The sequence below is a fragment of the Gasterosteus aculeatus genome, chromosome 5 (genome assembly GCF_964276395.1).
Source record: "Gasterosteus aculeatus chromosome 5, fGasAcu3.hap1.1, whole genome shotgun sequence".
In the NCBI taxonomy this organism is placed as follows: domain Eukaryota; kingdom Metazoa; phylum Chordata; class Actinopteri; order Perciformes; family Gasterosteidae; genus Gasterosteus; species Gasterosteus aculeatus.
In genome coordinates, this window is record NC_135692.1 from 17,263,443 (window position 1) to 17,289,757 (window position 26,315).

General features: G+C 52.3%; 3 protein-coding genes across 13 annotated transcripts; 2 read left to right on the plus strand and 1 right to left on the minus strand.

Annotated features, from left to right (window-relative positions):
- The first annotated feature begins 1,994 nt into the window (after positions 1-1,994).
- heatr1 (HEAT repeat containing 1) lies at positions 1,995-15,979 on the plus strand. Its single transcript, XM_040176684.2, has 44 exons — positions 1,995-2,060; positions 3,027-3,179; positions 3,257-3,473; positions 3,564-3,705; positions 3,788-3,889; positions 4,088-4,228; positions 4,312-4,523; positions 4,614-4,747; positions 4,821-4,908; positions 5,206-5,307; positions 5,393-5,504; positions 5,571-5,678; positions 5,828-5,923; positions 6,000-6,088; positions 6,243-6,442; positions 6,576-6,697; positions 6,906-7,100; positions 7,249-7,426; positions 8,091-8,239; positions 8,351-8,543; positions 8,624-8,796; positions 8,861-9,025; positions 9,111-9,353; positions 9,434-9,565; positions 9,662-9,765; positions 9,942-10,079; positions 10,181-10,299; positions 10,379-10,500; positions 10,587-10,715; positions 10,803-11,027; positions 11,111-11,240; positions 11,338-11,516; positions 11,749-11,792; positions 11,879-12,143; positions 12,222-12,514; positions 12,662-12,812; positions 12,898-13,068; positions 13,368-13,502; positions 14,481-14,585; positions 14,665-14,827; positions 14,972-15,117; positions 15,307-15,465; positions 15,612-15,720; positions 15,804-15,979. Exons 2-44 carry the CDS (start codon positions 3,038-3,040, stop codon positions 15,890-15,892), a joined length of 6,411 nt encoding a protein of 2,136 aa, XP_040032618.2. The 5' UTR covers positions 1,995-2,060; positions 3,027-3,037; the 3' UTR covers positions 15,893-15,979.
- Position 15,980: 1 nt separating this feature from the next.
- Positions 15,981-17,807, minus strand: pts (6-pyruvoyltetrahydropterin synthase). The gene is made up of 6 exons (XM_040176685.2): positions 17,571-17,807; positions 17,144-17,223; positions 17,033-17,055; positions 16,611-16,667; positions 16,457-16,527; positions 15,981-16,349 (listed from the first exon to the last, which is right to left on the minus strand). The coding sequence occupies exons 1-6, from the start codon at positions 17,675-17,677 to the stop codon at positions 16,226-16,228; spliced, it is 462 nt and encodes a 153-aa protein (XP_040032619.1). The 5' UTR covers positions 17,678-17,807; the 3' UTR covers positions 15,981-16,225.
- An 898-nt stretch (positions 17,808-18,705) lies between these two features.
- LOC120819810 (uncharacterized) lies at positions 18,706-25,508 on the plus strand. Of its 11 annotated transcripts, XM_078102672.1 has the most exons (19): positions 18,721-19,081; positions 19,809-19,934; positions 20,112-20,287; positions 20,378-20,404; positions 20,501-20,677; positions 20,950-21,069; positions 21,550-21,630; positions 21,745-21,834; positions 22,224-22,299; positions 22,536-22,561; positions 22,676-23,172; positions 23,505-23,563; positions 23,656-23,797; positions 23,882-24,133; positions 24,272-24,356; positions 24,432-24,547; positions 24,624-24,791; positions 24,868-24,960; positions 25,038-25,508. In XM_078102672.1, exons 2-19 carry the CDS (start codon positions 19,831-19,833, stop codon positions 25,152-25,154), a joined length of 2,406 nt encoding a protein of 801 aa, XP_077958798.1. In that variant the 5' UTR covers positions 18,721-19,081; positions 19,809-19,830; the 3' UTR covers positions 25,155-25,508. The 11 variants fall into 11 exon arrangements, with proteins under 11 accessions (XP_077958799.1, XP_077958801.1, XP_077958800.1 ...); XM_078102673.1 differs by lacking the exon at positions 21,745-21,834 and having other exon boundaries at positions 18,706-19,081; positions 23,635-23,797; XM_078102675.1 differs by lacking the exon at positions 21,745-21,834 and having other exon boundaries at positions 18,706-19,081.
- Positions 25,509-26,315: the final 807 nt, after the last annotated feature.

The following is a 26,315-nucleotide window of genomic DNA, read 5'->3' on the forward strand; positions in this document are numbered from 1 at the left end:
GTGCAATTTCCTCAAAGAAGGCAATTTACAATTTGCTATAGATGGCGTTATAAGTACAATTTAAGTGCTACAATTTGTTAGTCTTTAGTGGAGGTAGAGTCTGAAGAGGTGTGTCTTTAGTTTGCGGTGGAAGATGTGAAGGCTCTCTGTGGTCCTGATGTCTTCAGAGAGCTCGTTCCACCATTTAGGAGCAGGACAGCAAAGAGTGGAGATCTAGTCGAGTGTTTTTCTCTCAGTGAGGAGGAACAAGCAGTTTATCACATGCAGAGCGGAGAGTGCGGGTTGGGATGTCGGGTTGGACCAGGTCCTGGATGTAAGCTGGACCCCATCCATTCACAGCACGGTACGTGAGCACCAGTGTTTAGAACTGGATGATCCACCGGTACCAGTGAAGAGAGCGGAGGAGTGGAGGAGTGAGGGAGAACTTAGGAAGGTTAAAGACCAGTGGAGCTGCTGCATTCTGGATGAGCTGCAGAGGTGGAATGGTGGTAGCAGGAGACCTGCAGGAGAGAGTCACAGTAGTCCAGGAGGGAGACGACAAGAGCCTGAATCAGTACCTTCTGAGTGAGAAGGGGACGTATTCTCCTGATGTTGTAGAGCGAGTATCTACAGGATCGTGTTGTCGCGGTGATGTTGGGAGTCAGGGAGAGTTGGCTGTCGATTGTGACGCAGAGGTTCCTAGCGGTCAAAGTGGGCGTTAACACGGAGTTGCCAAAGTTAACAGTCAGGTCCTGTGTTGGAGAGTCTTTTGTCGGGGTTGATTTTCAGATGGTGGGCGGATCCACTGAGAGATGTCAGTCAGACAGACAGAGATCCGAGTGAGGGAAGGAGAGAATTAGTTGGGTGTCATCGGCATCGCTGTGGTAGGAGAAGCCATGCGAGCGAATGACAGCGCCGAGAGAGTTGGTGTAGAACGAGAAGAGGAGGGGACCCAGGACGGAACCCTGAGGAACTCCCGTAGTAAGAGGACAAGGTTCCGACACAGATCCTCTCCAGGTTACCCGGTAGGTGCGGCCGTCGAGGTAGGACGAGAGAAGGGAGAGAGTAGAGCCTGAGACACCAAGTTCCTGAAGGGAGGAAATAAGGATCTGGTGGTTGACTGTGTCAAATGCAGCAGAGACGTCCAATAGGTCCTCCTCCATTACCGTCTGGTACGCTGCAGCCACAGCCAAGGACAAGGGCAGGCTGCAGCGCGCCATCCGCTCTGCAGAGAGGCAGATCGGCTGCAATCTGCCGTCCCTGCAGGACTTGTTCACTTCCAGGTCTCTGAAGCAGCTATAAAGATGGTAGCCGACCCCTCTCACCCCGACAAAACCTGTTTGTGCCCCTTCCATCTGGCAGGAGGCTGAGGTCCATCAGGACTAAGAACTCCCGCCACACCAACAGTTTCTTCCCGTCGGCAGTTGGGCTCATGAACAGAGCCGGTCCCCCACTGACTGACTCTGACATCCCACCGGTCACTCTGCTTCATACTGCACATTTTCACTGTCAACAGAACAGGAAGATGTTCGCTGGTGCAATTAATTTTTAAATATTTCTAATTTTTTATTCCTTTATTTTTAAACTAACCCATAGCATTGTATTTTATGTTATTCCTCGTGCACTGTTGTCTTGTCGTTCATTGTCGTAATGTCTGCTGTTACGCACTTACCGCCAAGTCAAATTCCTTGTATGTCTGACATATTATGGCAATAAATGTTTCCTGATTCCTGATTCCTAACTGTTCATCGGAGCTCTTCCTGTGTCCTGCGTTCTAAATAATCTTATAACACACTACTAAAGTAGAATTCGCTGGTACATGAATTGCTGCTATGCGACCCGCTGAAATCAAATCAAATATTTATTAAAATGTATACAGTTTAGTACTCTGTAGACAATGATCTACAAACAGCAGTTGTATAGTCCCGCCCTACTCTGCTGTGATTGGCCAGTTTTAGGTACCTTCGTCCCATCCCACTGTGCTCTGATTGGCTAGTAACCCGGCGTGTCGTCACCCGGATGTAGAATCTCCGGAACGAGGTCTCTTCACGTGTGTGTTTATTTGAGTTACAGAAAAACAGGTTGGAGTCGTTTCTTCTTTAATTATCAGTAACGTATTGACTTGTTATTACTTTAGTGTTGTTCCGGTATGTTTAACCTTATATTCGGTGGTCGCGGGGCATTCGGTTTCGTTTTGCTTGTGACGTTTGAGACGTTAACAGTCGGAGAGTTAGCTTAACAAGCTACCAGGCTAACATGTGTGATACACGAGCAATCTAGACTAACGAGTTAATCCATATGCTTTAGTACAGGCGCACTGGTAGAGTAAGTCAAGTGAGTTGGTGTCGGAATGCAGCCGTTAACGGGGTATTTTAGCGGTCTGGACTTTATCGCACGAGAAACTGTAAAAAAAACCCTGTAGATTTAAGCTTTCCTTGCTCATCCCAAAGTGCACGCTCTGTGCAGACCGGAAGTCTAAGCTTCTTCTTAAACCAAAACATCAACTTTTAAATTCGGCATCAACATGACTAATTACTTATTAATGATCTTTGTCTTCATTTTGACACGTTTTCACTGCTTTTTACGACTGTTGTTATGGGCGCTACGGTTGCAGGCTGCGGTCATCAGGAGACAATAAGAAGTGGAGATCATGAAGTGGATTATTAATATGAACCTTCGGCGATTCTGTTTTTCAGAAGAATCTTTGATTCGTCTCTTTATCTTCTGGCCTCGCGTTGAACATGCTAATGTGAAGCTGTACTTACGTCACCAGACGTGTATCCGAATACAGAATTAACACATTTCTATTTACTTACATGCCAGTGATACTAGTGAACTGATGCCAGTTACTTACAACCCTCTTTGAAAAAAATCTTAACACAGTTATGACCTAATATTAATCCAATAACATAGTCAACATTGACATTTATCAATAACATGTTTCAATAATCTCATTAATCACATTAAAATATCAGTTTCTGGCCTTCTGTGTTGTCTTATTCTAAACTCCCACTGTGTGTGTGTGTGTGTGTGTGTCCACCCACCAGATCCCGTCACCATGACCTCGTTGGCCCACCAACTGAAGAGGCTCGCGCTGCCTCAGAGCGACCCCGACCTGCTGACCCGCAGAGAGGTCGCCTCGCTCCTCTTCCACCCCAAAGATGCCGCCTCTATGGACCGAAGCACCTTCTACGCCCTCGGTGAGTCCTGGTCAGGATCTGCATTGCCCGCCAGCAGCGCCCCTGTATTATATAACCGCCTCCTCCTCCTCCTCCAGGCTGCACAGGGCTGGAGGAGTTGCTGGGGATCGAACCCGCCCTGCTGGAGTTCCAGGACACCCTGTTCAGCCGGGCTTCGCTGACCCTAGAGCGCAGCGTCCAATCTAGGGAGGTCAACGAGAAGCTGGACGCCAGCATATCGCTCTTCCTCGCCCGCCTCGGCCCGTACTTCCTCCTCAGGCCGGCTCACAAGTGCCTCGAGTGGCTGGTCCACCGGTACAAGTCCTCCAGATGTTTTGGTTTAACGGGGGAGGAGACAGAGAAATAGCAGATGTAACTGCAGGTGTTCCTCACGTTGTGTTGCAGCTTCCACATCCATCTGTACAACGTGGACAGCCTGCTGGCCTGCGCGCTGCCATACCACGACACCAACGTCTTCGTCAGGGTCCTGCAGCTGCTGAAGATCAAAGACGCCACCAACCGCTGGAGCTGGCTGCATAGCTTGCAGGTGTGATTTTGACCCCCCCCTTTGTATTAGACGTGTGTGTGTGTGTGTGTGTGTGTTGATCTCCGTGCTGCTGCGTCCTCAGACAGGTGGCGTTCCGCTCTCCAGAGGAGCTCTGATCACCCACTGCTACACGGACCTGAGCTTCATGGACTTCATCTGCTCGCTGGTCACCAACGCCGTGCAGGTGACCACACGCCGATGATGATGTCTATGAGTATCTAGCTGCTTGTAACAGTAATACTAGCTCAGTGTAGAAGTACACGCTGAAAGTACAAGTTTTGCATTTGAGATTTTATTGTAGATAAATATTTCTCTAAAGTTTAAATCTGAGCTTCTGAAAAGATGGTGGTATGAGATGGCCCTCTTCTTCATCTTCATCCAGGCGTATTCAGGGCGCCTTGGTGACTGCTCCCAGCTCAGGGTGGTCTTCTCCTTCTACTCCTCCACCATCGTCTCCTCTCTGGAGGCTGTGGACAAAGTGTCCGACGTCATCATCTCCAAGCTGCTGCCATTCGTCCAGAAGGTGAAAACATCTCACAGACGTCATCTCGCGTGATGGAGGTGTTCTGGTACGGGCTCTCCTAACCTGCCTCCTCTTCCTCACAGGGTCTGAAGTCTCCTCTGACGGACTACAGAGCCTCCTCCTTCATGATTGTATGCCAGCTGGCGGTGAAGGTGGTGATGGAGGCGAGTCTGGTGGACTCCCTCGCTGCCCACGTCTGCAGGTCTCTGCTTGGGGGAGCGGCGCTTACCAGGGAGGGTCTGGGCTGCCTGACGGTGCTGCTGCAGAACCAGAAGGAGGGCTCTGTGGGGCCCAGGTAGGACCGGGATCAGCACTGGGGCTGGTGGGCTTCCTCTATGGGCGTGGCCTCCTCTGATCCGCCCTCTTTGTGTCCACCCCTCCTCAGGGCGTTCCTCAGCCTGAGCCGAGTGCCGGCGCTGGCCTCCACGCTACAGGCGATGGCGACGACCCACGACGTGGCTCCTCTGCTGCGCTACCTGTTGCCTCACCTGATCCACGCTGTCTTCAGCCCCTCCCCAGGTGAGAGCCGGAGCCCCGCCCCTCTCTCTGTTTGTGAGAAGACACCCTGTTCACCTGTCCTCCTTTGTCCCAGGTGTGGCGCAGACCGACGAGCTCGGCGTGCTGGAGGCCGTCCTGAAGTCTGTCCCTCTGACCGGAGACCTGGACCGAACGGCAGCGCGGTAAACGCACCTTCGTCACCTACAGCATCAACAACAAACCCTAGAATTGGGACATTGAATCAAAGCATTTTATTAACATGTCTAATTTAAAATCTGCAAAAAATAGAAGCCCAGTGAAACTGACGTTGTGATTGAAGTCATGTGACCATAAATCGTAAGTTTGTAATAATGTAAATAGTTTCATACCCCCCTTTCTCTCCCAACATGTGTAAACGATGGTTCTGTTTCTATAGAAATTAGAGGACTTTGATTATGTCAGAATTGGGCGAGCTAGAAGGTGACATGTTGGCGTTGCAGGTTGATGCTGGAAGAGTACCTCGGTCATGTTGAACTCTCCGCTGAGGAAACCTCGGACCTCCACCGCCGCCTCTCCCCTCTGGTCCGGCTGTTTGAATCCAGGTGAGTCCAGCTGCCGGACGCTCTTCATTTATCGCTGTTTTACACGCTCTGCGTTAGCGTTAGCTCTGCGGTCCTCCTTCCCCAGATACTGCGCCGCTATGGACGGCCTCCTCGTGGGTCACGTGGCCGGCGTCGGTGAGCAGAGGCGTCGGTACCTGCAGTTCCTCTCTCTGTCCACCTGCAGCGGGAAACACCAGGTACACACACGGGCCGTCGTTACAACAAGGTGTGTGTGACGTAGCTAACGTGCTTTCCTCCGTAAGGTAATCGGTGACTCGGACACGTCGCTGCTGCTCAGTCTGAAACACCCGCAGCCTTCCGTCAGGGTCTCTGCGTTGGAGCACCTGATGGGCGTGGTCGCCTCCGCTCAGGTAACGTCACGGTGCACAGGTGACATCGCGGTCAATGGAGACGGATTCCTCTGCTACTTTCTAAATGCTTCATCTCGTGGGAAGCTACGTCAGGTTATTGTGCTCCTCAAGGCTCTAAACCTTTTCCGTTTTATCTCACGTGGCTCCAGCCGAGTTTAGACGAAGTCTTCGTCAGAGACGCCGTCACGGACCGACTGAAGGACGACGTGCCTGAGGTCGTGTCAGCCACTCTCAAGGTCATGGAGGTCAGTGTGACGGAGGAGGAAGGGGGTCGGGTGTGATGGGTCAAAGGAGAAGACAGCTGACGGTTGTTGTGTTCAGGTTCTGTTGGACGTGTTGGATCCCGAGGACTCGGTGTCCTCTCTATTGTCGCTGCTGCACAGAGACGATTCGTCCCAGGACGATCACTGGTCAGTGAACTACACACACATCTACAACGGGATAAACTAAAATAATCCTTTACTCGTCCCACACGGGGGATTTTCACCCGTTATCATTATAAGGAATAATGGCGATGCCTTTGTGTCCTGTCCGTAACTCTGAGCTCTGCATCGTCTCCCGCAGGCTGCCGGTGCTGACGGAGGCGGTGCATTTACTGTCCGATCCACGGCTAGGAAAAGGGGACACCGAGCTGGTGCAGAAGGCTGGCTGGCGGCTCCTGCCCTTCCTGGTCATCACCTCCTCGGACGAGCTCAGCTTGGTCTCCTGCGTCGCCCGGTCCGCCGTCGTGTGCCGACACCCGCTCACCCGGAACTGGGCTCCAGGTACCAGACCTACAGAGGGATCCAGAAGGACTTATGTGGGACACATAAAATACAAACAGCTCTACAGAATAAAAGTGGAGGATTAGTTCGGCGCATTAGCAGCTGGTTTATTTCACCTAAAGTTTTCTCACAGAGTTTGACGAGCTGATGAAGACGAGCGGGGATGAAGACTTTGTGGGTTCGGCCAACGAACGCCTGGTCTCCACGTTGACCGAGAACCTGTCGAACATGGAGAACTCCTCTAGACGGGACGCCGTGAGTCCAGTTATTAGTTATTTGAAGGAGGAAACTGTTTGATTGAAATGAGACTTTTCTTTGTCAGACGTGATGTGTTCAAGGGCCGTCAGAAAGAACATCGATAGAATGTTATTAAAAGTTTTTTAATCTTCCGAATGTTAAACTGTTAAATGTGACGTTCTACTGAAGACCAACCAGCTCCACGATGAACTCTTGTCTCCGTCAGCTGGAGCAGCTGGCCCAGCTGGTGGAGCAGCAGCGGGGCTCCTCCCTCCGGGCCCGGGCCTCCTTCCCGGTGCTGACCCGGACTCTGCTGCGTTGCCTGGGCCAGCTGAGCGGGACCCAGCACCTGCTCACCGCCCAGCGGGTCTACGCGCTGCTGGAGGCGCGGCTGCTGGAGGTCATCGGGGTCGCCGGCCAGGTGAGAGCCTCCGAAACCTCTTTAGTCTAGAAACGGTTTATTACGTCATTCAGAAGCTTTGAGATAATTAAATATTTTCATGAAAATGACAGAAACCGCATTAATAAAATAAAGTGACATTGAAACCTGGTCATTGCTTTTCTAACAGGAAGTTGGGAGCCGTGTGGCGCCCCCCCCCTCCTCCTCCTTCTCCGAAGCCCTGACGCTCTACCTGAGCAGCTGTGGGCGACCAGGTGAGCGGCCGGACCAAGAGTTCAGCTTCATCCTGATCTCTCTGCTCAGAGACTTCATCTCCTCCCTGCGGTGCCACGACGCCTCCTTCAAAGGTAAGTGAGTGTCCACACGTCCCCCAGGTGAGCTCACCTGAAGTCACGTGTCCACACGTCCCCCAGGTGAGCTCACCTGAAGTCACGTGTCCACACGTCCCCCAGGTGAGCTCACCTGAAGTCACGTGTCCACACGTCCCCCAGGTGAGCTCACCTGAAGTCACGTGTCCACACGTCCCCCAGGTGAGCTCACCTGAAGTCACGTGTCCACACGTCCCCCAGGTGAGCTCACCCGAAGTCACGTGTCCACACGTCCCCCAGGTGAGCTCACCTGAAGTCACGTGTCCACACGTCCCCCAGGCGAGCTCACCTGAAGTCACGTGTCCACACGTCCCCCAGGTGAGCTCACCCGAAGTCACGTGTCCACACGTCCCCCAGGTGAGCTCACCTGAAGTCACGTGTCCACACGTCCCCCAGGCGAGCTCACCCGAAGTCACGTGTCCACACGTCCCCCAGGCGAGCTCACCTGAAGTCACGTGTCCACACGTCCCCCAGGTGAGCTCACCTGAAGTCACGTGTCCACACGTCCCCCAGGTGAGCTCACCTGAAGTCACGTGTCCACACGTCCCCCAGGTGAGCTCACCCGAAGTCACGTGTCCACACGTCCCCCAGGTGAGCTCACCCGAAGTCATGTCTTCATGTCGTGTGTTCACGTCTCTCCCAGGTGACGTGTGGTGGAACCCGGAGAAGTTTGACACAAACACCTGTTGTTACCTCGGGATCACCTGCCGTCTCTTTGGTGTCATCATAAGCGGCGCCGGCGAGGGGCCGTCCGCTGCCAGCTTCCGGGACCTGATGAAGCTGCTGATCCAGGTGGGAGTTCACTTCCTGTCTACCAGTCACACCTGTGGTTCATCTCGGGTCGAGAAATGAAATGTTTTTGGAATGTAGCCTAGCTTAGCATAAAGTCTGACCCCCCCACAGGTTCACCTCAGTGAGCCGCCGATGCTGTTCCGCTTCCTGTGCGTGCTGTGGGGCTACAGCAGTAACCACGGCGACCAGCTGGACGTGAAGGTGGGCGCCGTCCTGCAGACCCGGGCCCTGTATGTGGGCGGGGCTCTACTGAGCGCCATGCCGGCTGTCACGCTGGAGCAGCTGGTCGCCGCTGACTCGCCCGGTAAGGAATCTCACACACCTGGCTTTCGCCACATGCTAACACGCTAAGCTAAGTTAGGTAACAACCCGTCTGTGTCTCAGTGGTCCCGTCCCTGCTCTGCTGTCTCACCTCTCCGGTTCGGGAGGTGCGGAGGGCGGCGCTCGCCGCCCTGCAAGTCCTTTCAGAGGCTGCCGCTTCTCCCTTCCAGCCAATCACAGAGAGGCTCCTGAAGACCTCAGAAGAGATCATCGCTGACCCGACGTACCTGAGCCAGGTGAGTTGGATAAGGCAGTGGTCCAAACGTGTGCATGTATAACATACAACCTATTAATCTACAGGCTCTGGGGCGACTCCATGACGAGTCGACGTCCCTCAAAGCGACGTCCATGCAGAAGAAGATGCGCTCCTCCATCACTCAGCTGCTGCAGAGCGCCCAGACCCCCAGCTGCCCCTCCTACAGTGCCTGCAGCCTGCTGGGAGCTCTGAGCCAGGTCAACGGACAGGTGAGCGGGGGAACACACCTGAGCACAGCATCCCCCATCACTGGACCCCCCCGGGGCCTCATCACACACCTTCTGTCTCTCTCAGTCCGTCCTGTCCGACCTGCTGCCCGTCCTGGAGCGCCTCCTGGAGCAGAGCACCCCCGAGGGCCCCGCCCCCCTGCGCTCCGAGGCCCGCCTGGTGCACCTGGTCCTGGGGAAGTACAACGAGGCGGCGGCCCCCCTGCTGGCAAGAGACCAGAGCTGCTTGGACCTGTTCATCAGGGCCCTGAAGACCTCCAGCCAGCCCCACCCCGACATGCCCCCCTGCCAGGTCATCGCCCTGGAACAGGTAACTCCGAGCCTGGTTTGAGGCCGGGGCAAAGAGCCTGGGGTCAAATAAAGGTTATTAACCCCCCCGCCCCCCCGCAGATCACCAAGCCCTTCTTCTCAGCACTGGGGTGCCAGTCGCTGCAGCAGCAGCTCCTGACGGTGGTGTTGGACGTGCTGGTGGAGACCAGCAGTCCTCTGGTGGCCGACACCGTCAGCAGCGTCTTCAAGGCGGTGAGACGCGACCTCCACCCACAAACCCCACCCTGTGAGGCTCCACCTCCTGCTGGCTGCTCAGCTGACCTGCTCCTTGTCTCGTCTGTGTGTCAGGTGACCATCGACGGGCAGCTGGTGGCCAATGAGCTGACTCCACCCGAGAGACCCAAAGAGAGCATGACGGTGCAGCAGACCCGGCGTAGCATGATGAGTCAGAGGTGGAGTTCATCATCTGGATCCCAATCCACTGCAGCGCTATTGTACTTCTTACTGTACTACATCTCACATGTAGTACTTCACCCTCCATGTACCCGTTTAGGTTGTTGACTAAAGTTTATTCTTTATGACGGATTAAACTACCTGCAGTGTTTAACGTTGTCGTGTCCCGGACCAGGAGGCTCCAGGGGGCCTGTGAGGGGGGGGCGGGCGTGTCGTGGAGGAGGGTCACGCTCATCCTGGAGCTGCTGCAGCACAAGAAGAAGCTGAAGAGAGCCCAGATGTTGGTCCCAACTCTGTTCTCCCTGCTCGCCAGGTAACGAGGTTAACGAGCTGCTGGTTAACGAAGTATTGAGTTAAGACGAATTGTTTGTATAATTGACGACCTTTCGATTGACCCCCTGCGCGTCTTCTCAGGAGTCAGCAGGCTCGTCCCGGCGAGCAGGTCAACATGGAGTACACCAAGCAGCTGCTGCTCAGCTGTCTGCTCAACATCTGTCACAAGCTGTGTCCTGAAGGGGGCGCCGCTGGTCCCGGTGGGTCAGCAGAGACTCATTGACACCAGAAGAAGAACCCAACTGAGCCCGCTAACTGTCCCCTCTCCCCCCTCTGCAGCCCCCCTGGAGGAGGACAAGTTCAACGTGGAGCTGGTGGTTCAATGCATCAGAACCTCTGACGTGCCCCAGACTCACCACCACGCCCTGCTGCTGCTCGCCACCGCCGCCGCCATCTTCCCTGTGAGTGAGATCAGGCGTACTGCGGTGGTCAGTGTGTGAGAGGATGTGGTGATGATCATGTGACCTGTATCCGATTCCCCTCCTAGGAGAAGGTCCTGCTTAACATCATGCCCATCTTCACCTTCATGGGTGCAAACATCATGCGCCTGGACGACGCCTACAGTTTCAGAGTCATCGACAGGACGGTTCAGATGGTGATACCGGCTCTGATCCAGGTGAGACGCACGGGAAACATCTGGAGACCAACATCTGGAGCGCTCAGAGATTCACCACCTTCTCCTCCTCTTCCTCGCCCTCCTCAGGCCCACCAGCTTGCAGACGGCAGCTCTCCCTCTCACGTGGTTGCCGTGGTAACTCGGATCCTCCACGTCTTTGCCGACGCTCTTCCTCACGTCCCCGATCACCGGCGGCTTCCCATCCTCAGTCAGCTGATGGCCACGCTGGGCCCCGAGCGCTTCCTCTGGGTCCTAATGCTCATCCTATTCAAGCTGCACGCCACGCAGACTGCCAGGTCCACCAGCGAGAAGGCAGGTGGTTTCGGAGCAAGGCATTGTGGGAGTTGTAGTATTGGTACACGATCGGCTAATGAAAAGTGTGTTTGTGATTTTAGGATGTGGCTCTTGAGAAAGACGTGGACTTCTGGATTTCTCTCAGTTGTCGGTTCGACGTCACGGATCAGCTGACCACCATCATCAACATCCTGCACTTCCTGCTGCAGCTTCCTGACGACAGAGACGCCGGTGAGGAGTTTAAACGTCTCCCTCCAGACGGGAAATAACACTGCTTTAAAGTTTTCAACGGGGGAGCAACTGAGCATGTTCTCATATACGTTTGCAGCTCCGGTGAAGCGCCGGGCAGGACCCACAAAGAAGAAGACGGAGGAGGAGGAGGTGGAGGAGGTGCACGAGCTGATCTTCAGTCTGGAGAGCCACAGCAGCAAAGAGCTGAGGCACTTCAAGTTCCTCTCGCTCTCCTTCATGGCTCAGCTGCTCGGCTCGGCCAGCTTCGTGGGGAAGGTGTGTTCACTGACCAGTTCGTGGTGTTCACTGACACGCGCGTTCTGTGTGTGTGAAGCGCTCTGAATGACCGGCGTGTGGCGTTCACTGACACACGCGCTCTGAATGACCGGCGTGTGGCGTTCACTGACACACGCGCTCTGAATGACCGGCGTGTGGCGTTCACTGACACACGCGCTCTGAATGACCGGCGTGTGGCGTTCACTGACACAGAACGCGTTCTGCGTTACAGGTTGCGGACGAAGTCGATGCCGTGGACGAGTCTCTGCAGCAGAGGTGAGTCTCTCCTCGCGATGAGGAGGAAGGAGGTGATCAGTGTGCGAGGGCGCAGCAGGAGGTGATCGCTGCCCGATGTCTTTCAGGCTGCTGGAGGAGGTGCTGCGCTACGTCCACAGCGTTGCTCGCTGCGTGGAGGACAACACGGACCGGCCCACCGCCAAGTTCTGGAGGGTTCTGCTCAACAAAGCCTACGAAGTCCTGGACAAGGTGAACTCCCTGTTGCCCACGGATACCTTCATCACGGTGATGAGGGGGCTGATGGGTAACCACCTGCCCTCCGTCAGGAGGAAGGCAATGGAGCTGCTGAACAACAAGCTGCAGCACCGCACCCAGTGGGAGGAGCAGCAGGTGACGTAGCTCAACATATCTACCACACTAACTTCACCTGCTATAGTTTTATTACATCGTCCCACACCGTCTCCTCAGGTCACTGTGCTCCTACAGCTGACCGGCGACCTCCTGAGCATTGTGGGTAAAGGCAGCGCCCACGGGACGCAGGCGGAGCAGGCCATCAACCGCCAGACGGCGCTCTACAGCCTCAAGCTGCTCTGTCGCAGTTTCGGCAGCGACCACCAGGAGGCGTTCGTGCCCGTCCTGCGGCACACGGTGGACATCGTCATGACGACGGAGGAGGAGAAGAACGTGACGGGCAGCGCTCTGCTCTGCATCGCCGAGGCCGTCGCCACGTTAAAGGCCCTCGCCATCCCACAGTTACCAAGGTATCCGCTGGTCGCGCTCCAATACAACATGCTAGTAATGTGAGCTCTGAACTACTGGTGTCTCACTGTGTGTATATATATATATATGTAGTATTATGTATATATATACATACTGATGGAGCATCGTTATTTCTCTCTGGGCCTCAGGTTGATGCCGGCGGTGCTCAGCGCGCTGACGGACAGGAAGGAGCTGTTGACCAATGAGATCTACCTGCTGAGCGCCGTCACCGCCCTGCAGCGCGTCGCGGAGACGCTGCCTCACTTCATCAGCCCGTACCTACAGGACACCACCTCTCAGGTACAACTCACCTGAGACCACGCCCACTCAGGAAATGACACGCCCAGGGTGACGCCTCACTCCCCTCCTCCCCCCCCTCCCACAGGTGTGTCGGCTGACTCGGCTGGTGGAGACTTCCTCGTCCTCTTCCTCCTCCTCCACTCAGCTGTCTGCTCGTCTGGCCTCCCTCAGGAGCTCCCTCGCCACCCGGCTGCCCCCCAGGGTCCTACTGCCCACCCTCACCAGGTGCTACGGCAGCATGGTGGTGGACAGGAAGGTAGAGATCAGCTGACTGCCTTGATTTCAAAACAAACAGTTTAGCTACTGAAAGCCACATGCTTCTGGAGCTTAGAATCTGATTGGTGCTTTTTTCTCTTACAAAGCAGCAGCAGAGGCTCATGGGTACTGTAGTCATTTTAGTCCAGACCCAGAGAGGAAACAAACTATTACATTTCAATCGCAGTCAGAAAGTTAAATAGTTGACTAGTAGCTGGTCAGAACATGAGGACGTGTGATGCTCTGCCGTTGACATTGATCGTTGATCGGACGATGACTGATTGCTGTGTTTCCTTTTAGCGTCAGCTGGGGGCGCTGATGAGCATCCTGAAGGAACACATTGGTCACATGGAGAAAGACCAGCTTAACTTCCACCAATCAGAGCTCACCTCCTTCTTCCTCACTGCCCTGGACTTCAGAGCCGAACACTGTCAGGTGATTCCCACGACTCCTCTGCTCCCATAGACGTCTATGAGGAAATGACTCTACTTCTCTGTAGTGACCAGCAGGGGGCGACTCCTCTGCTCCCATAGACGTCTATGAGGAAATGACTCTACTTCTCTGTAGTGACCAGCAGGGGGCGACTCCTCTGCTCCCATAGACGTCTATGAGGAAATGACTCTACTTCTCTGTAGTGACCAGCAGGGGGCGACTCCTTTGCTCCCATAGACGTCTATGAGGAAATGACTCTACTTCTCTGTAGTGACCAGCAGGGGGCGACTCCTCTGCTCCCATAGACGTCTATGAGGAAACGACACTACTTCTCTGTAGTGACCAGCAGGGGGCGACTCCTCTGCTCCCATAGACGTCTATGAGGAAATGACTCTACTTCTCTGTAGTGACCAGCAGGGGGCGACTCCTCTGCTCCCATAGACGTCTATGAGGAAATGACTCTACTTCTCTGTAGTGACCAGCAGGGGGCGACTCCTCTGCTCCCATAGACGTCTATGAGGAAATGACTCTACTTCTCTGTAGTGACCAGCAGGGGGCGACTCCTCTGCTCCCATAGACGTCTATGAGGAAATGACTCTACTTCTCTGTAGTGACCAGCAGGGGGCGACTCCTCTGCTCCCATAGACGTCTATGAGGAAATGACTCTACTTCTCTGTAGTGACCAGCAGGGGGCGACTCCTCTGCTCCCATAGACGTCTATGAGGAAATGACTCTACTTCTCTGTAGTGACCAGCAGGGGGCGACTCCTCTGCTCCCATAGACGTCTATGAGGAAATGACTCTACTTCTCTCTTGATTTATTCCCTCAGTAAACATTGTAAACAGGAGTTTATGGTCTCAGTCTCTAGTTTAGAGTCTTCTATGGTCCATTTAGAGTCAAACAGACCATAAAGCAGGAGATACTTTAGGGCGGGGCTACACGCTGATTGACAGGTTTAACCCCCTGACTTCCTGTTTGCAGGGCGATCTGCAGAAGACAGCGGAGGTCGAAGGTCACGTGATCAACTGCCTGATCACCATGGTGATGAAGCTGTCGGAGGTCACGTTCAGGCCGTTGTTCTTCAAGGTAACGCGCGCCGGCGAGGAGCGCTTGCTCGTCAGTGGGCGAAAGTCGGGGGTTTGATTCCGTGCTCTCTCGCTCCCAGCTCCTGGACTGGAGTAAGTCGGCGAGCGGCGAGCGGCTGCTGACCTTCTACCGCTTGAGTGACGTCATCGCCGGGAAGCTCAAAGGACTCTTCGTCCTGTTCGCTGGAAACCTGGTGAAACCGATGTCAGAGCTCCTGAGACAGACGGCCGGGTCCAAACCAGGTGACTGACTACAGCTGTATAGTCTCCTCTATATCATGGTCACTGATACCAAGTTTTCTATTTCTGTGTTATATTAAATCAAGTATTTTATTATAATCCATTCATTGTGTGAGGGGGTCGTTGATGATTATTGATTATTGTCAGATGAGGCGCTGTTTGGCTCTGCGGAGAAGACCAGTCTGCTGCTCCGCTCCGTGCTCGACTGTCTCTTTAAGATCTTCCTGTTCGACACCCAGAGGTTCCTCAGCAGGGAGCGGGCCGACGCCCTGATGGGCCCGCTGGTGGACCAGGTGAGCCTCTCCCCGTCCGTGTCCCCCGTCTCCCCCCGACCTCTGTGGAAAATGTCACGGGGTCAAGGGAAGATGGTTAGGAGAGTTCCCGAGGAGTTAGGAAAGGACAAGGTGCATGACGGGTCATTCCACTCAAGGAGGACTGTTCCAATCCAGCCTCACGCTCCTCTTGTTCCTCCCTCCCTGCAGCTGGGGAACACCGCAGGAGGAGACCAGGTGTACCAGGTGATGGTGACCCAGCACCTGGTTCCCTGTGTGGGTCAGTTCTGTGCAGCGCTGACTGACGACTCGCAGTGGAAGACCCTCAACTACCAGGTCCTCCTGAAGACCAGACACCCCGAGTCCAAGGTGAGAGCTCCTGTGTGGCTCCACTAGAACCTGCTGACCCTCTTCAGTCTGGATTCTGTCCCACTAGATGAAACTTTCCTCAACAATTATAAAATGTGTAATTTACCGGAGTAAATCATGAAAATACTTCTCTTCTTCCTCCTCAGGTGCGTTTCTCCTCTCTGTTGGTGCTGATGGAGTTGGCGTCCAAACTGAAGGAGAACTACATGGTTCTTCTTCCAGAGACGATCCCCTTCCTGGCTGAACTGATGGAGGGTGAGGACACACTCTCGCTCCTGGTGTTGACTTTGTGTTTGGCATTGATGATCGTGGTTCAATATGTATTCTATTTGCTTCAGATGAATGTGAGGAGGTGGAGCAGCAGGTCCAGAAGGTGGTTCAGGAGATGGAGAACATCCTGGGAGAACCGCTTCAGAGCTACTTCTAACACATGTGCACAGCTTTTTAAACATTATTTGTCCTCTTTGGATTTTTCTTTGGAATAAACATTTAAGTCAATTTTCAAACAACAAAACTACGATCAATGAATGTTTCTTTTATTGAGAGAAATAGTTCCACCAGATACAAGAAGACATTTGATCACTCTTTGGTTGACCTGTAGATCAATACAGCTGATCGGAATGCTTTCATGGATTTGATCTACTAAAGTGTAACAAAGAATATAAACTTTTATAATATAAGCTGTAATAAGTCCTCAGCAGGCAAACAGGGAATTTAGATCACATCAAATAGGTGATCAATGCTCAATAACCACATTGATCTACTCTCCCCTGTAAATGACGATGTTTTTGTCCGTCTCGTGAATCTTGATCTCGTGCAGAAGGTTTGGAGGAAGAACTTTGATCATCTCATTCCAGATATGAACAGCAACGTTCTCCGTGGTGCTGAGGGACAAAACTTATTACTAACTTACTATCTATCGTTAACAAAACAGGAAACTCATCTAACTAAACTTTATTAACCGTCGTTAACGAAACAGAAGGAAAGTCACCTGACGACGCTTCTGAAGTACGGGACGTCCTGGTCCAGGTTCTTGTGGTCCAGTGGCGTCATGATGACGTCCTGCACATGGACACTTGTTACGATCAGCAAAAGAAACGGGCCTGTGTGCTGTGCAATGATGAAGATGATGAAGAGGATCTCACCTCAATGCACTTCTTTAAGTCAGTCAGGTTCATGACCATCCCAGTGACACGGTCGATCTGAGGACGAAGGATCAGCAACATGACGTTTAAAAGAATATCAACATTTATACCAAATACCAACAATTTATCATTTATTTTGTAAAATACATCAGAAAAAGGTGGAAACATGTTGAAATCGTGCATGTGAATAAATGTGGTAGAAAAAAAGACATGAAGAAAAATCAATTTCCCGTCCTCAAAACTATAGAATCGTTGAATATGTAAAAAAGGCTACAATGTAATAAAGAGTAATAGAGTGTAACACCAGGATGTAAAAGGACAGCATGAAGGAAACATCAGCTGATCCAAAGAGCAAACAGCTGATCAGTCAGCTGACCCCCTTCTACGCGCCAATTTGCTGATGCTTGTTTGTAGATGCTCACCTTTCCACGCACGGTGACCTCCACTGGGGGGGGGAGAGGGAGAGAGGGTGAGTGAGAGAGTGAGTGAATGAGTGAGTGAGTGAGCGAGCCACGGGTCACGTGACCACAGACCTTTGTAGTTGTGTCCGTGTCCGTTGGGGTTGTTGCATTTTCCGTACACGGCCTTGTTGTCGTCTTCACTGAGGTGAACGCTGCAGAGAAGAACAAACATCGTGGTGCCTTCAGGAGCCAATGGGACACTCGAGCTTCACATTCAGAAGCAGTTCAGGAGGAGATTTGAAACTCAAAAGTTAATTAACCATTTAAAAAATGTATCTAAAGCAGAACTTTTGATTGGCTTGTTTTTAAAGGAAAATCAAGAATAAATAAATACATTTTCTGGTCCACGTTCTCTCTTTTACTACACGTTTGAGGGCACTTGAAGGCAACACCAGATGTCTCTCCGGCATCAAACCTCCGAACTAAACGCGCTGGTCGTGGCCGGAAAGCAGCGACCGTGTGTCGCTGGTTCCCCGGGACCGGGACCGTGTGTCCGTACCTGTGCAGCCGGTGACAGGCGCTGAAGCTCTGGACCCGGGTGATGTAGCCCACCGGCTCCGCTGCGCCGCTCCCAGACGACCCGGACATGCTCGGTACCGGATTCATGGAGGAGAACCGAGAGCCTGCAGAGAGCCGCGAGAGATAAAGGGCTGCTGCCCCCCCCTCTCATGCACTCCCCCATATGCACACCCCGTGACCCTCAGTGGCTGCAGGCCATTGGCTACGGACCCACATGGTCCCTCAGGCCGATCCGGATTAACGAGACTAATCGGAACATTTACACACTCCCTCTCCATGTGACTGAGCAACGGACCGTATTAATTATATATATATATATATTAATTAATACGGTCCGTATATATATATATATATTAATACCGTATTGATATATATAATATGTAGTATTATTAAATACAAATATTAAATTAGTACAGTATACCTACAGAAAAGAGGAAACATATTTAATGGCATCAGCTCGTGTTTTGTGTGTTTAATGTTCATCTATAATTGATTGTTGATCGTGTGAGTAAAGACTCACCGTGACGTCTTCAATGTCACATGACAGCGTGACGTCACCTACTTCTGGCCGTTATAGAATGATGATAATGATGATGATGATGTTGAGGGTAATTAAAAGTTTCTGCTGGTGAACAGGTTTATTCAAATAATAAATCAATTAATTAAGAACACACACATTTTATTAAACCTGAGCAGGAAATAATTATCTTTATTTTAAAACTGAGTTCATTATTGAATGTACAGAACGTCTTTTGCATTGTTCATTCTGTACACATGACATCCGTTGCAGTCTGTCCAGGGAGAGGGGTCCTCCTCTGACCTTCTCCTTAAGGTTTCTTTCCTTGTTTACCCATGGAAGGGTTTGCTGATGTGAGGGTCATCAAATACAGCAGTAGACCTTTGTGTTTGTTAAGTTCGAAACATATTAAATACATCAAATAAATGAATCAAATGAGTCATTATTATTTACCTCACTCTGATCTGTTAAACTTTGCTCATTCCTTTTGGAAACTTTTTCCACACAATAATGTTTTTGATTTCTTTTAAACCCTCAAAAACCACGCTATCAGAATGCTTCATAAAAAAGGAGGGGAACCATCTTAATCGTAATGTATTATCTTTGGTAGCTCCCCCACGCAGGGTATTTATTCCTCCCGCCACACGGAGGCGATAAATCATCGCTGTCGCTATAAAACCGTTTGCATCTGTAATTAAATCACCGAACCACCAGCTGCTTTTACTCTCTTTTTGACTTCTTGTTATTTTGTCACTAAACCTTTAGAACATGTTTCTCCTCCAGACGAGTCTCTGTGACACGTACATGTTTGCATCGCTACGTCGTCGCTAACCGGCGTTATCTAACGGGAAAAACTGCCCTTCCAGCTTTAATATTATCGTTAAGTACGTAATAAGCGTCATCCAGCAACTGCTTTTATCTTTAATAAGTCCGCTGTGGAAGAGTCGCCGTCTTGTCCGGAAGTTTGGCTGAAGGTGAGTATTTTAAAACTAAAGTTAATTAAATTTTACTCTTCGTCCATGGGTCGGAGCTAAAGCTACCGTTAGCACAGCCACCATTCGTTTTTCGCGGGGCCCCGCCCACCACGGATTATCATTGGTCCGCTGAAACATCCGCTGCCTGAGCTCCGCGTTGATTGGCTGGAGTCCGACTGTACCTGTAGTTCATGGTTCAACACACGTGGGCGAGCTTTTTATTTTTTGATTTAACACATTCAGTAATACATATTAAAAGAATACACAAGAGGGGTGAAAATATTAGCTCAATCACAGTAAAATATCGAGGTACATGTAATTCTTAGGGGAGAATGAAGCAGTACTTCTGATAGAACAGAAGGAGAAACATTTTATCATTACTACCTTAACTGCATACATCTTTTGGTCTAATGTCAATAAGAATGAGACATTTGTCTTTATTAGACCGCACTAGAACAAGATTGGATTTTTTGATGGAAATGATATTCCATCACAGGTCATTTAGCTGACTCTTTTATCCAAAGCGACAGGGAGCAATCAGGGTTTTGGTGTCTTGCTCAGGGACACTTCCACATGGGACATGGAGCAGCCGGGGCTCGAACCGCCAACCTCGCTGTTCCTGGCGCAAACTCTACTTCAGGCGCCACAAGACGTAAACAAAATAAATAATACAATGTTGTTGAACATGTGTCTGCTCCTCCTCCTCTCGCTGTGGGGCTCTGAGAAGGAGCAGCACCTCCTGGGGGATCATGTCCAGGCGGAGCCTCCGACTGGATGACGGCCTGTTGGACCGAAGTATTCCTCGCGGCAGCGCCTCCTTCAGTGTGGGAGGAGCCAGCTGGAGGAGCAACAGGTCTCTTTTCTCCCTCCAACTCCTCCTTCCTCCTCATCTCTTTTGCCCTCATTTTTCTCCCGTCAGTCTCCTTCTCCTCATCTTATGCCCTCGTCTTCTGTCCTCTGAGTGTCCTCGGTACCTTCTTCTGTCCTCAACCCTCTCCTTCACTTTCTTCCGCCCCCCCCCCCCTCGCAGGCCGTCTCGTCGCTCTCAGCTCTCGGCCTCCTGTTCGGAGTCTCTCCTCGTCGGTTCTCCTCGTCAAGCGTTGGTCCCGCCGCTCCTCAGCAGCAGCGTTGCCTCTGACGCCTCCTTGCTGTCCTCTCTGCTGGACGACTCTGTGCAGGAGTCCACGCTGGTTGACACCTTCTGGGGTAAGACGCCTCCTCTTTTTTTCCTCCTCCCTCTGATGTACTGGTCTTTTATTTTGGAGGGAAGTGATTTTGTTTCCCTTCTTTTTGCAGGCTTGGACCAGGAGTTTGATCCCAAAGGTCAATTTATCTTCTCAATAAATAATAAAGGAATAAGTCTCTGATTTCAAAGGTTGATTGATTGTGCCATGTGCTTCCTATGGATCTCTGCTCCAGACGGCACCGTGGTGGTGAACCAGCGCTCTGTGGACGCAAACCTCCGTTGTCCCAAACATCTGCTTCAGACTCCCAGCCGGGTTCACTGTCGAGAATGTGATCAGGCCGCCGGCTCGTACCGCTGCGCCTCCTCAGAGGCCTCCACCATCTACGGTAGAGACCGGAGCCGCAAGACAGGTGAGGGGGGGGCAGATAAGGGCAGTGAGGGACAGGTGAGGGGGGGGCACATAAGGGGGGCAGTGAGGGACAGGTGAGGCGGACGTGGGGGAGGAGGGACACGTGAAGACGGGTGCGGTGCCGCTCTGGTCTTCGGTGAGCCCTCATCATGTGACCGGTCGCACACGGGATGCTGCTCTGTGGCTCCGCCCCCATAAATCAAATCCCGTCTGTCCCAGTGAGTCCCAGTCAGGTGTCCCAGAGATCTTCATTGGGGCTCGACTCTCTTCCAGATGTGCTGCAGCTGTGGCTCCGCCCCCCTCTGCTGTGCGTCAGCAGAGCTGCAGCCGGCTGCGTGCGTGTCCTCGCGCGTACCTGGCAGGTGTTCTCACAGGCCGAGGACGGACACGGAGGTACTGAGTGTAGGGGTTTCTACGAGGGGGGTGTACCAGTCCACTGTGGGTCCTACCTGACAACACCAGGAGCAAGAAGAACGTCACCTTCTCCTCACACTCACCTCCTTATTCGGGTGTTCTTCTTAAAACTCTCCAGAACCTTCTCAGTGACCACTTCAGGAACCCTACAACAAGTAAAGGACATTTTAGAACCTGTCCCATGACCAGTGGACTGTCCTAAAGGAACACTAGGACCCACTTCTCATGACCTAGAAGAACCTCAAGGACAAAAGAGGTTCAGTGACCAACAGAACCTTCTGGCGGGTCCTCGGCCTCACAAACTTTCCCATGATGCTTAGTGTCTGCACAGGTTTGGTTCTCCTGCTGTCTCACCCGTTTCCCTCCCAACCTCCTCACTTTGGTTGTTGCCGTGGCGAAATGCAAATGTGCCCCCGTCTGAGTCGGCTCAGTCTCAGAATGTCTTTCTTCTGTTAACAGCTGCACCTGGTCTCTGTGGAGTCATGGACCTGAAGGAGTCCACCTCCACCCAGAAGGAGCTCCATGCAGAGGGATCTCTGTGTGAGTCATGGCACTCGTCTGTCTCGCCTCCTCCTATGGTTTTGTTTCTTGTCTCTCCGGGTGTCTGACACAGATTTAAGTCTCTCCTGTGGAAACGTCTGCTGTCCCCAACAGGTGAGGACTGTCGGGACAAACGGTCCTCCTCCTGCTCCTCGCTGGCTTCCTGTTTGTTGGGTCTGATGTGGAACGCTGCTGTTTTCACAGGTTAAAGAACCACATCTGTTGGCTGGAAGTTCCTCTACTCCGCTGAATGAGATCATTGGTCCATCTGATTATTTCATTTTACAATAAGGAACCTGATTATTCTTTGTTGCAACGACAAGTTCTCCATCACCTTCTGTCCTTCAGCCTCCTCCTCTTCTCCTTTTATTGATGCGTTTCTTATTGACGAGCCTCCCGGCAGCGATGGTCCTTCTTCTCTGAATGGACCTCCGTCTCGCTCTTTGCTGCTTCAGTAGACGTTCTGATGTGTCCCGGGTCCTCGCGTCCTCTCCGCCTGAGGAACTTCTCTTCTTGCCCTCCTGCTGTCGGTCTGACTTCCTGTTTGCTGGCTTCTGTTGATCTTCAGTAATCGATGTGCTTCCTGCCTTCAGGCGAGGCAGCAGGTGACGCGTGCAGGAGGATCAACAGGCGATGGTGTCACATGACCTCCAGCTTCCTCCTCGCCGGGTACGTCATCATTTGTTTTTACTGTGTGGTATTGCTATGAATTGTGGGTAATGTTCATAAACTATTCAAAATGTGAGAATCCTCAGAAGCTTCATAATGTAACATCTGTCTGGGGGGGCGGGGGCGGTTAGCTTTTAGAGGGCAAAGGTCACTTCACAATAATTGCAAAGGTCCCTTTTAACAAAGTTATTAATGTTGTTTGATTCATTGTTAAATAAGTTTGGTTTCTCCTGCAGGTTCGCTGTGATGCTGCTGCTCTTCAGTACGTCTTCATCTGACAAGGAAACCTGATTATTGATAAGTACCTCAGAGTTGTTCTCTGAATATTACCCAGCTGCCCCGGCTCTCAATGATCGTCCCCCCCCCCCCCCTCCAGGCTTGTGTTGGTTCGGTCCGGCTCTGCAGTCCGTCAATGTTGCCGAGTGGAGGACGCTGGTCGCCTCCCACAGCCTCCCAGCAGGGGGCGCCGGGGAGGCGTCAAGGGAGGTGCTGACGGCCGACAGCAGAGAGCAGGTGCTCCGCCCCCCCGCAGAGTGGGAGGCGTCTTTAGGCGCGCTGGGGGACGGCCCGCTGCTGGGGGACGGCCCGCTGCTGGGGGACGGCCCGCTGCTGGGGGACGGCCCGCTGCTGGGGGACGGCGCGGCCCGGCTGCTCAGGCTGGAGGAGGGTCTGGTGGCGCTGGCGGAGCAGGTGGAGGCCAGAGGGCGGCAGGCGGAGCGGCGTCACGAGGAGGTGCTGCAGCTGTACGCTGACCTCCGCCAGCTGGTCTCCGATCAGAGCCGCAGAGAGGAGGCGGAGCCGTGGATGAGGAACCTGATGGAGCAGAAGCTGGAGCAGCTCAGCAGAGGACTGGAGGACAGGCAGCAGGCGGAGGTACAGGACTTGAGACACAACAGAATACAAACACTACGGTCCTTCATTTTCTAATTGAATCCATATTCCTCTGTGCATACTTTCACTTAACTTATTGTATTTACTGCACTGCTGCTATTACACCAAACTCCCCTTGGGGATTAATATTTAAATAATAAGTGTCTGTCATGATAATGACGACCTTTGTCGGCCTCCAGTCTCTGCAGCAGGATTCACTTGAGAGTCCGAGGACTCGTCTGGAGCTACAGGTGGACCTGCTGGACCTGCTGCCTGCAGCCCACTTTTGCTGTGTGATTTTTCGCGCTTTTCTTAGTTCATGTTTTTTTGTCCAGGAGGAGCAGTGGAGACGAGACTCCTCGTCATCGTCTTCATCACTTCTAGCTGCAGATGGGTACCCTTCACTCCTCCTCTTTACTCTACAGTTCTATTTGATGTGATGACAGAAGCTTGACGGGGGGGAAGGTGTCCTGTGTCTTCCTGTAGCACCGGCGTGGACGGCATGTCCCACGATGCATTGCTGTCAGAGGTTGCTCGGCTGGAGGCGTCTCTGGAGGACGTCCGGCGGGAAGTGGAAGATCTGTGTGGTTGTGACGACTGCAGACGGCTCGACGGGATCCAGCAGGCGGTGTGTGTGGGGGGGGTCCACTGCTGAGCGAACCTTTATCATTGTGTCCATTTTAAAGAATAAAAATCATTTTTCTCGGTTCAGGTCCGCGAGGAGGTCCGGCTTCTGTTCTACGGAAACCAGCTGTCGGTGGTGGACCCCGCCTCCTTGGAAGGGGGCGGCCCCCCTGAGGGAGGCGGCGGCTTCCAGGAGCCGCTCCTCCAGCGGTACGTGAGCACGGCCGAGCTGCAGGCGGCGCTGCTCGCCCTGGAGCTCCGCCTCCTGCAGAACGTTAGCCAGCAGCTGGAGGGGCAACACGGAGAGGAAGACGCCGCTGGGACGGCTCTGACCCAGGAGGTGATGGGGGGGGGGTCGTCTGTCTGGATGTCCTCAAAACGTGTATTAAAAAAATAAACATTATTGCTGTATAATAATGTTTAGCGCTCATATTTCATCACGTTCATCTATTTAATATTCATGTGTCTTCTCCTGCAGGACGTCGAGGACATGGTGACCGGTGCCCTGCGCCTCTTCTCTCTGGACAGAACCGGCCTGGCTGACTTTGCTCTGGAGTCTGGAGGTCAGCACCCCCCCCTGCTGTGCGTTGGATGTGTGTGACACCCCCCTCGTCCCTGACGCGTGTGCCGTCCTGCAGGTGGCAGCATCCTGACCTCTCGCTGCTCTGAGACCTTCCAGACGAAGGCGGCGCTGCTCAGCCTGTTCGGGTTTCCTCTGTGGTATTTCTCCCAGTCTCCTCGCGCCGTGATCCAGGTAGGAACACGTGTTCATTCCTGGAACACGCTCTCCTCTGAAGACGAGATCTTTAAGCCTCGTCACCTGCCTGCAGCCAGATGTCCATCCAGGGAACTGCTGGGCCTTCAGAGGCTCCACAGGGTTCCTGGTGATCAGGCTCTCCATGAAGATTCTCCCCACAGCATTCTCCATGGAGCACATCCACAGAGCCATGACCCCCAGCGGGACCCTGGAGAGCGCCCCCAGGGACTTCACAGTCTACGTGAGGGGGGAGGAAGGGGAAGAGGGGGCGGGTGAGGGTCCTTCGCTGACCTCAACGGTGTGTTTTTTGTCTCCAGGGTCTGGAGAAAGAAGATGATGAAGAGAAGAAGCTTCTTGGCTCCTTCACCTTCGACTCGGAGGGAGAACCTCTACAGACGTACCGCGTCACCGTGAGTTAAATCTCTCTATGATGATCCATGTGATCAAGGAACCTCGATCGATGGTTCTCCTCCTGGTCTCTCCTCAGGAGCAGAACCACGAGGCCTTCCAGCTCATCGAGGTCCAGGTCTTGTCTAACTGGGGCCACCAGGAGTACACCTGCTTGTACCGCTTCAGAGTGCACGGCACACCCCGACCTGCCTGAGCCCCCCGTCCCTCCTTCAGGACGCGTGAAGTTGCTCAATAGTTCATATTATTTTATTGTCTTAAAGCTGTTTTTGGCCTCTTCTCACTCAGTGTTTGTTCCTCTGGTGAAGTCGAGAGGAACTCTTTTCAAAACGTCTCCTCGGTGAGAAGAGGTGACTCTTTCTTCCCTTTAAGGAATTGGGGGAAAATAATCTTTTAAAGATAACCTTATTCTTTTGTGTCAAACATTCAGTTGAATCAGTTTTTCTATGCAGCTGATTAGATTTATTTATTTGTGTCTCTATTACGGTGTGTTGGAGCTTTTACATATTAGTGTTTATGTGATGACATAATAAAGATGTAAGATGATGAACTTCATGTGTGTTGAGCTCTGAACATCTGAGACGTTCACACAGAACAACCTTCACGTGTGCGACTGCTGTTCTTCACAATAAGTAAATAAAGACGACGGTTCCACAAAGCTCGACTGGCCTGAGGAGCCTCCTCGTGATGGGAACCATCGATGGAGCTCCTCGTGACCTCCGTCTCTGTTCGGGATTATATATATATATATATAATATATATAATATATATATATATATATATAATATTATATATATATAAAAAATCACAACAAAAACCCTCTGCGTAGATTCCATAACCCTGATCAACATGCTACGCTAGCAGAAGAGCTAACATGCTGCCTCCGGAGCAACACACGAAATACAGTAACATGATCCCGGTTACAGAATGAATAATGTAAACGTAACTAGTTGTGTCTTTGAATACGTAACGAATCCTCCTGCTGACGCTGTTCTCGTAGCTTTTACCGTCATACTAAACGTCTCTAAGGATCACGAATCCCTTTCGTCAGAAGGTCAAACCCAAAGTTCACTTGTTCCAACGTTCAGTAAATGAGTCCTGGACGTAATAATATAAACTCAAATACACCTGAAGATCTCGCATGTCTGTGTGAAACCGCGTGGAGGCTCGGTGGTCTGACCAGGTCCACTTGTGGCTCTGCAAACACCTCGTGGTTGTCTGGTCGAGGCCTCCACCCCCCCAACCCGAGCGCTCGGTGCCTCAGCAGGTGGGCTTCAGGATGCAGAGCCGTCAGTAAAAGAACAAAGTGCGTTTGAGTGGGACACAAATGAAGCGAAGCTGAGGGATCAAACCGCTG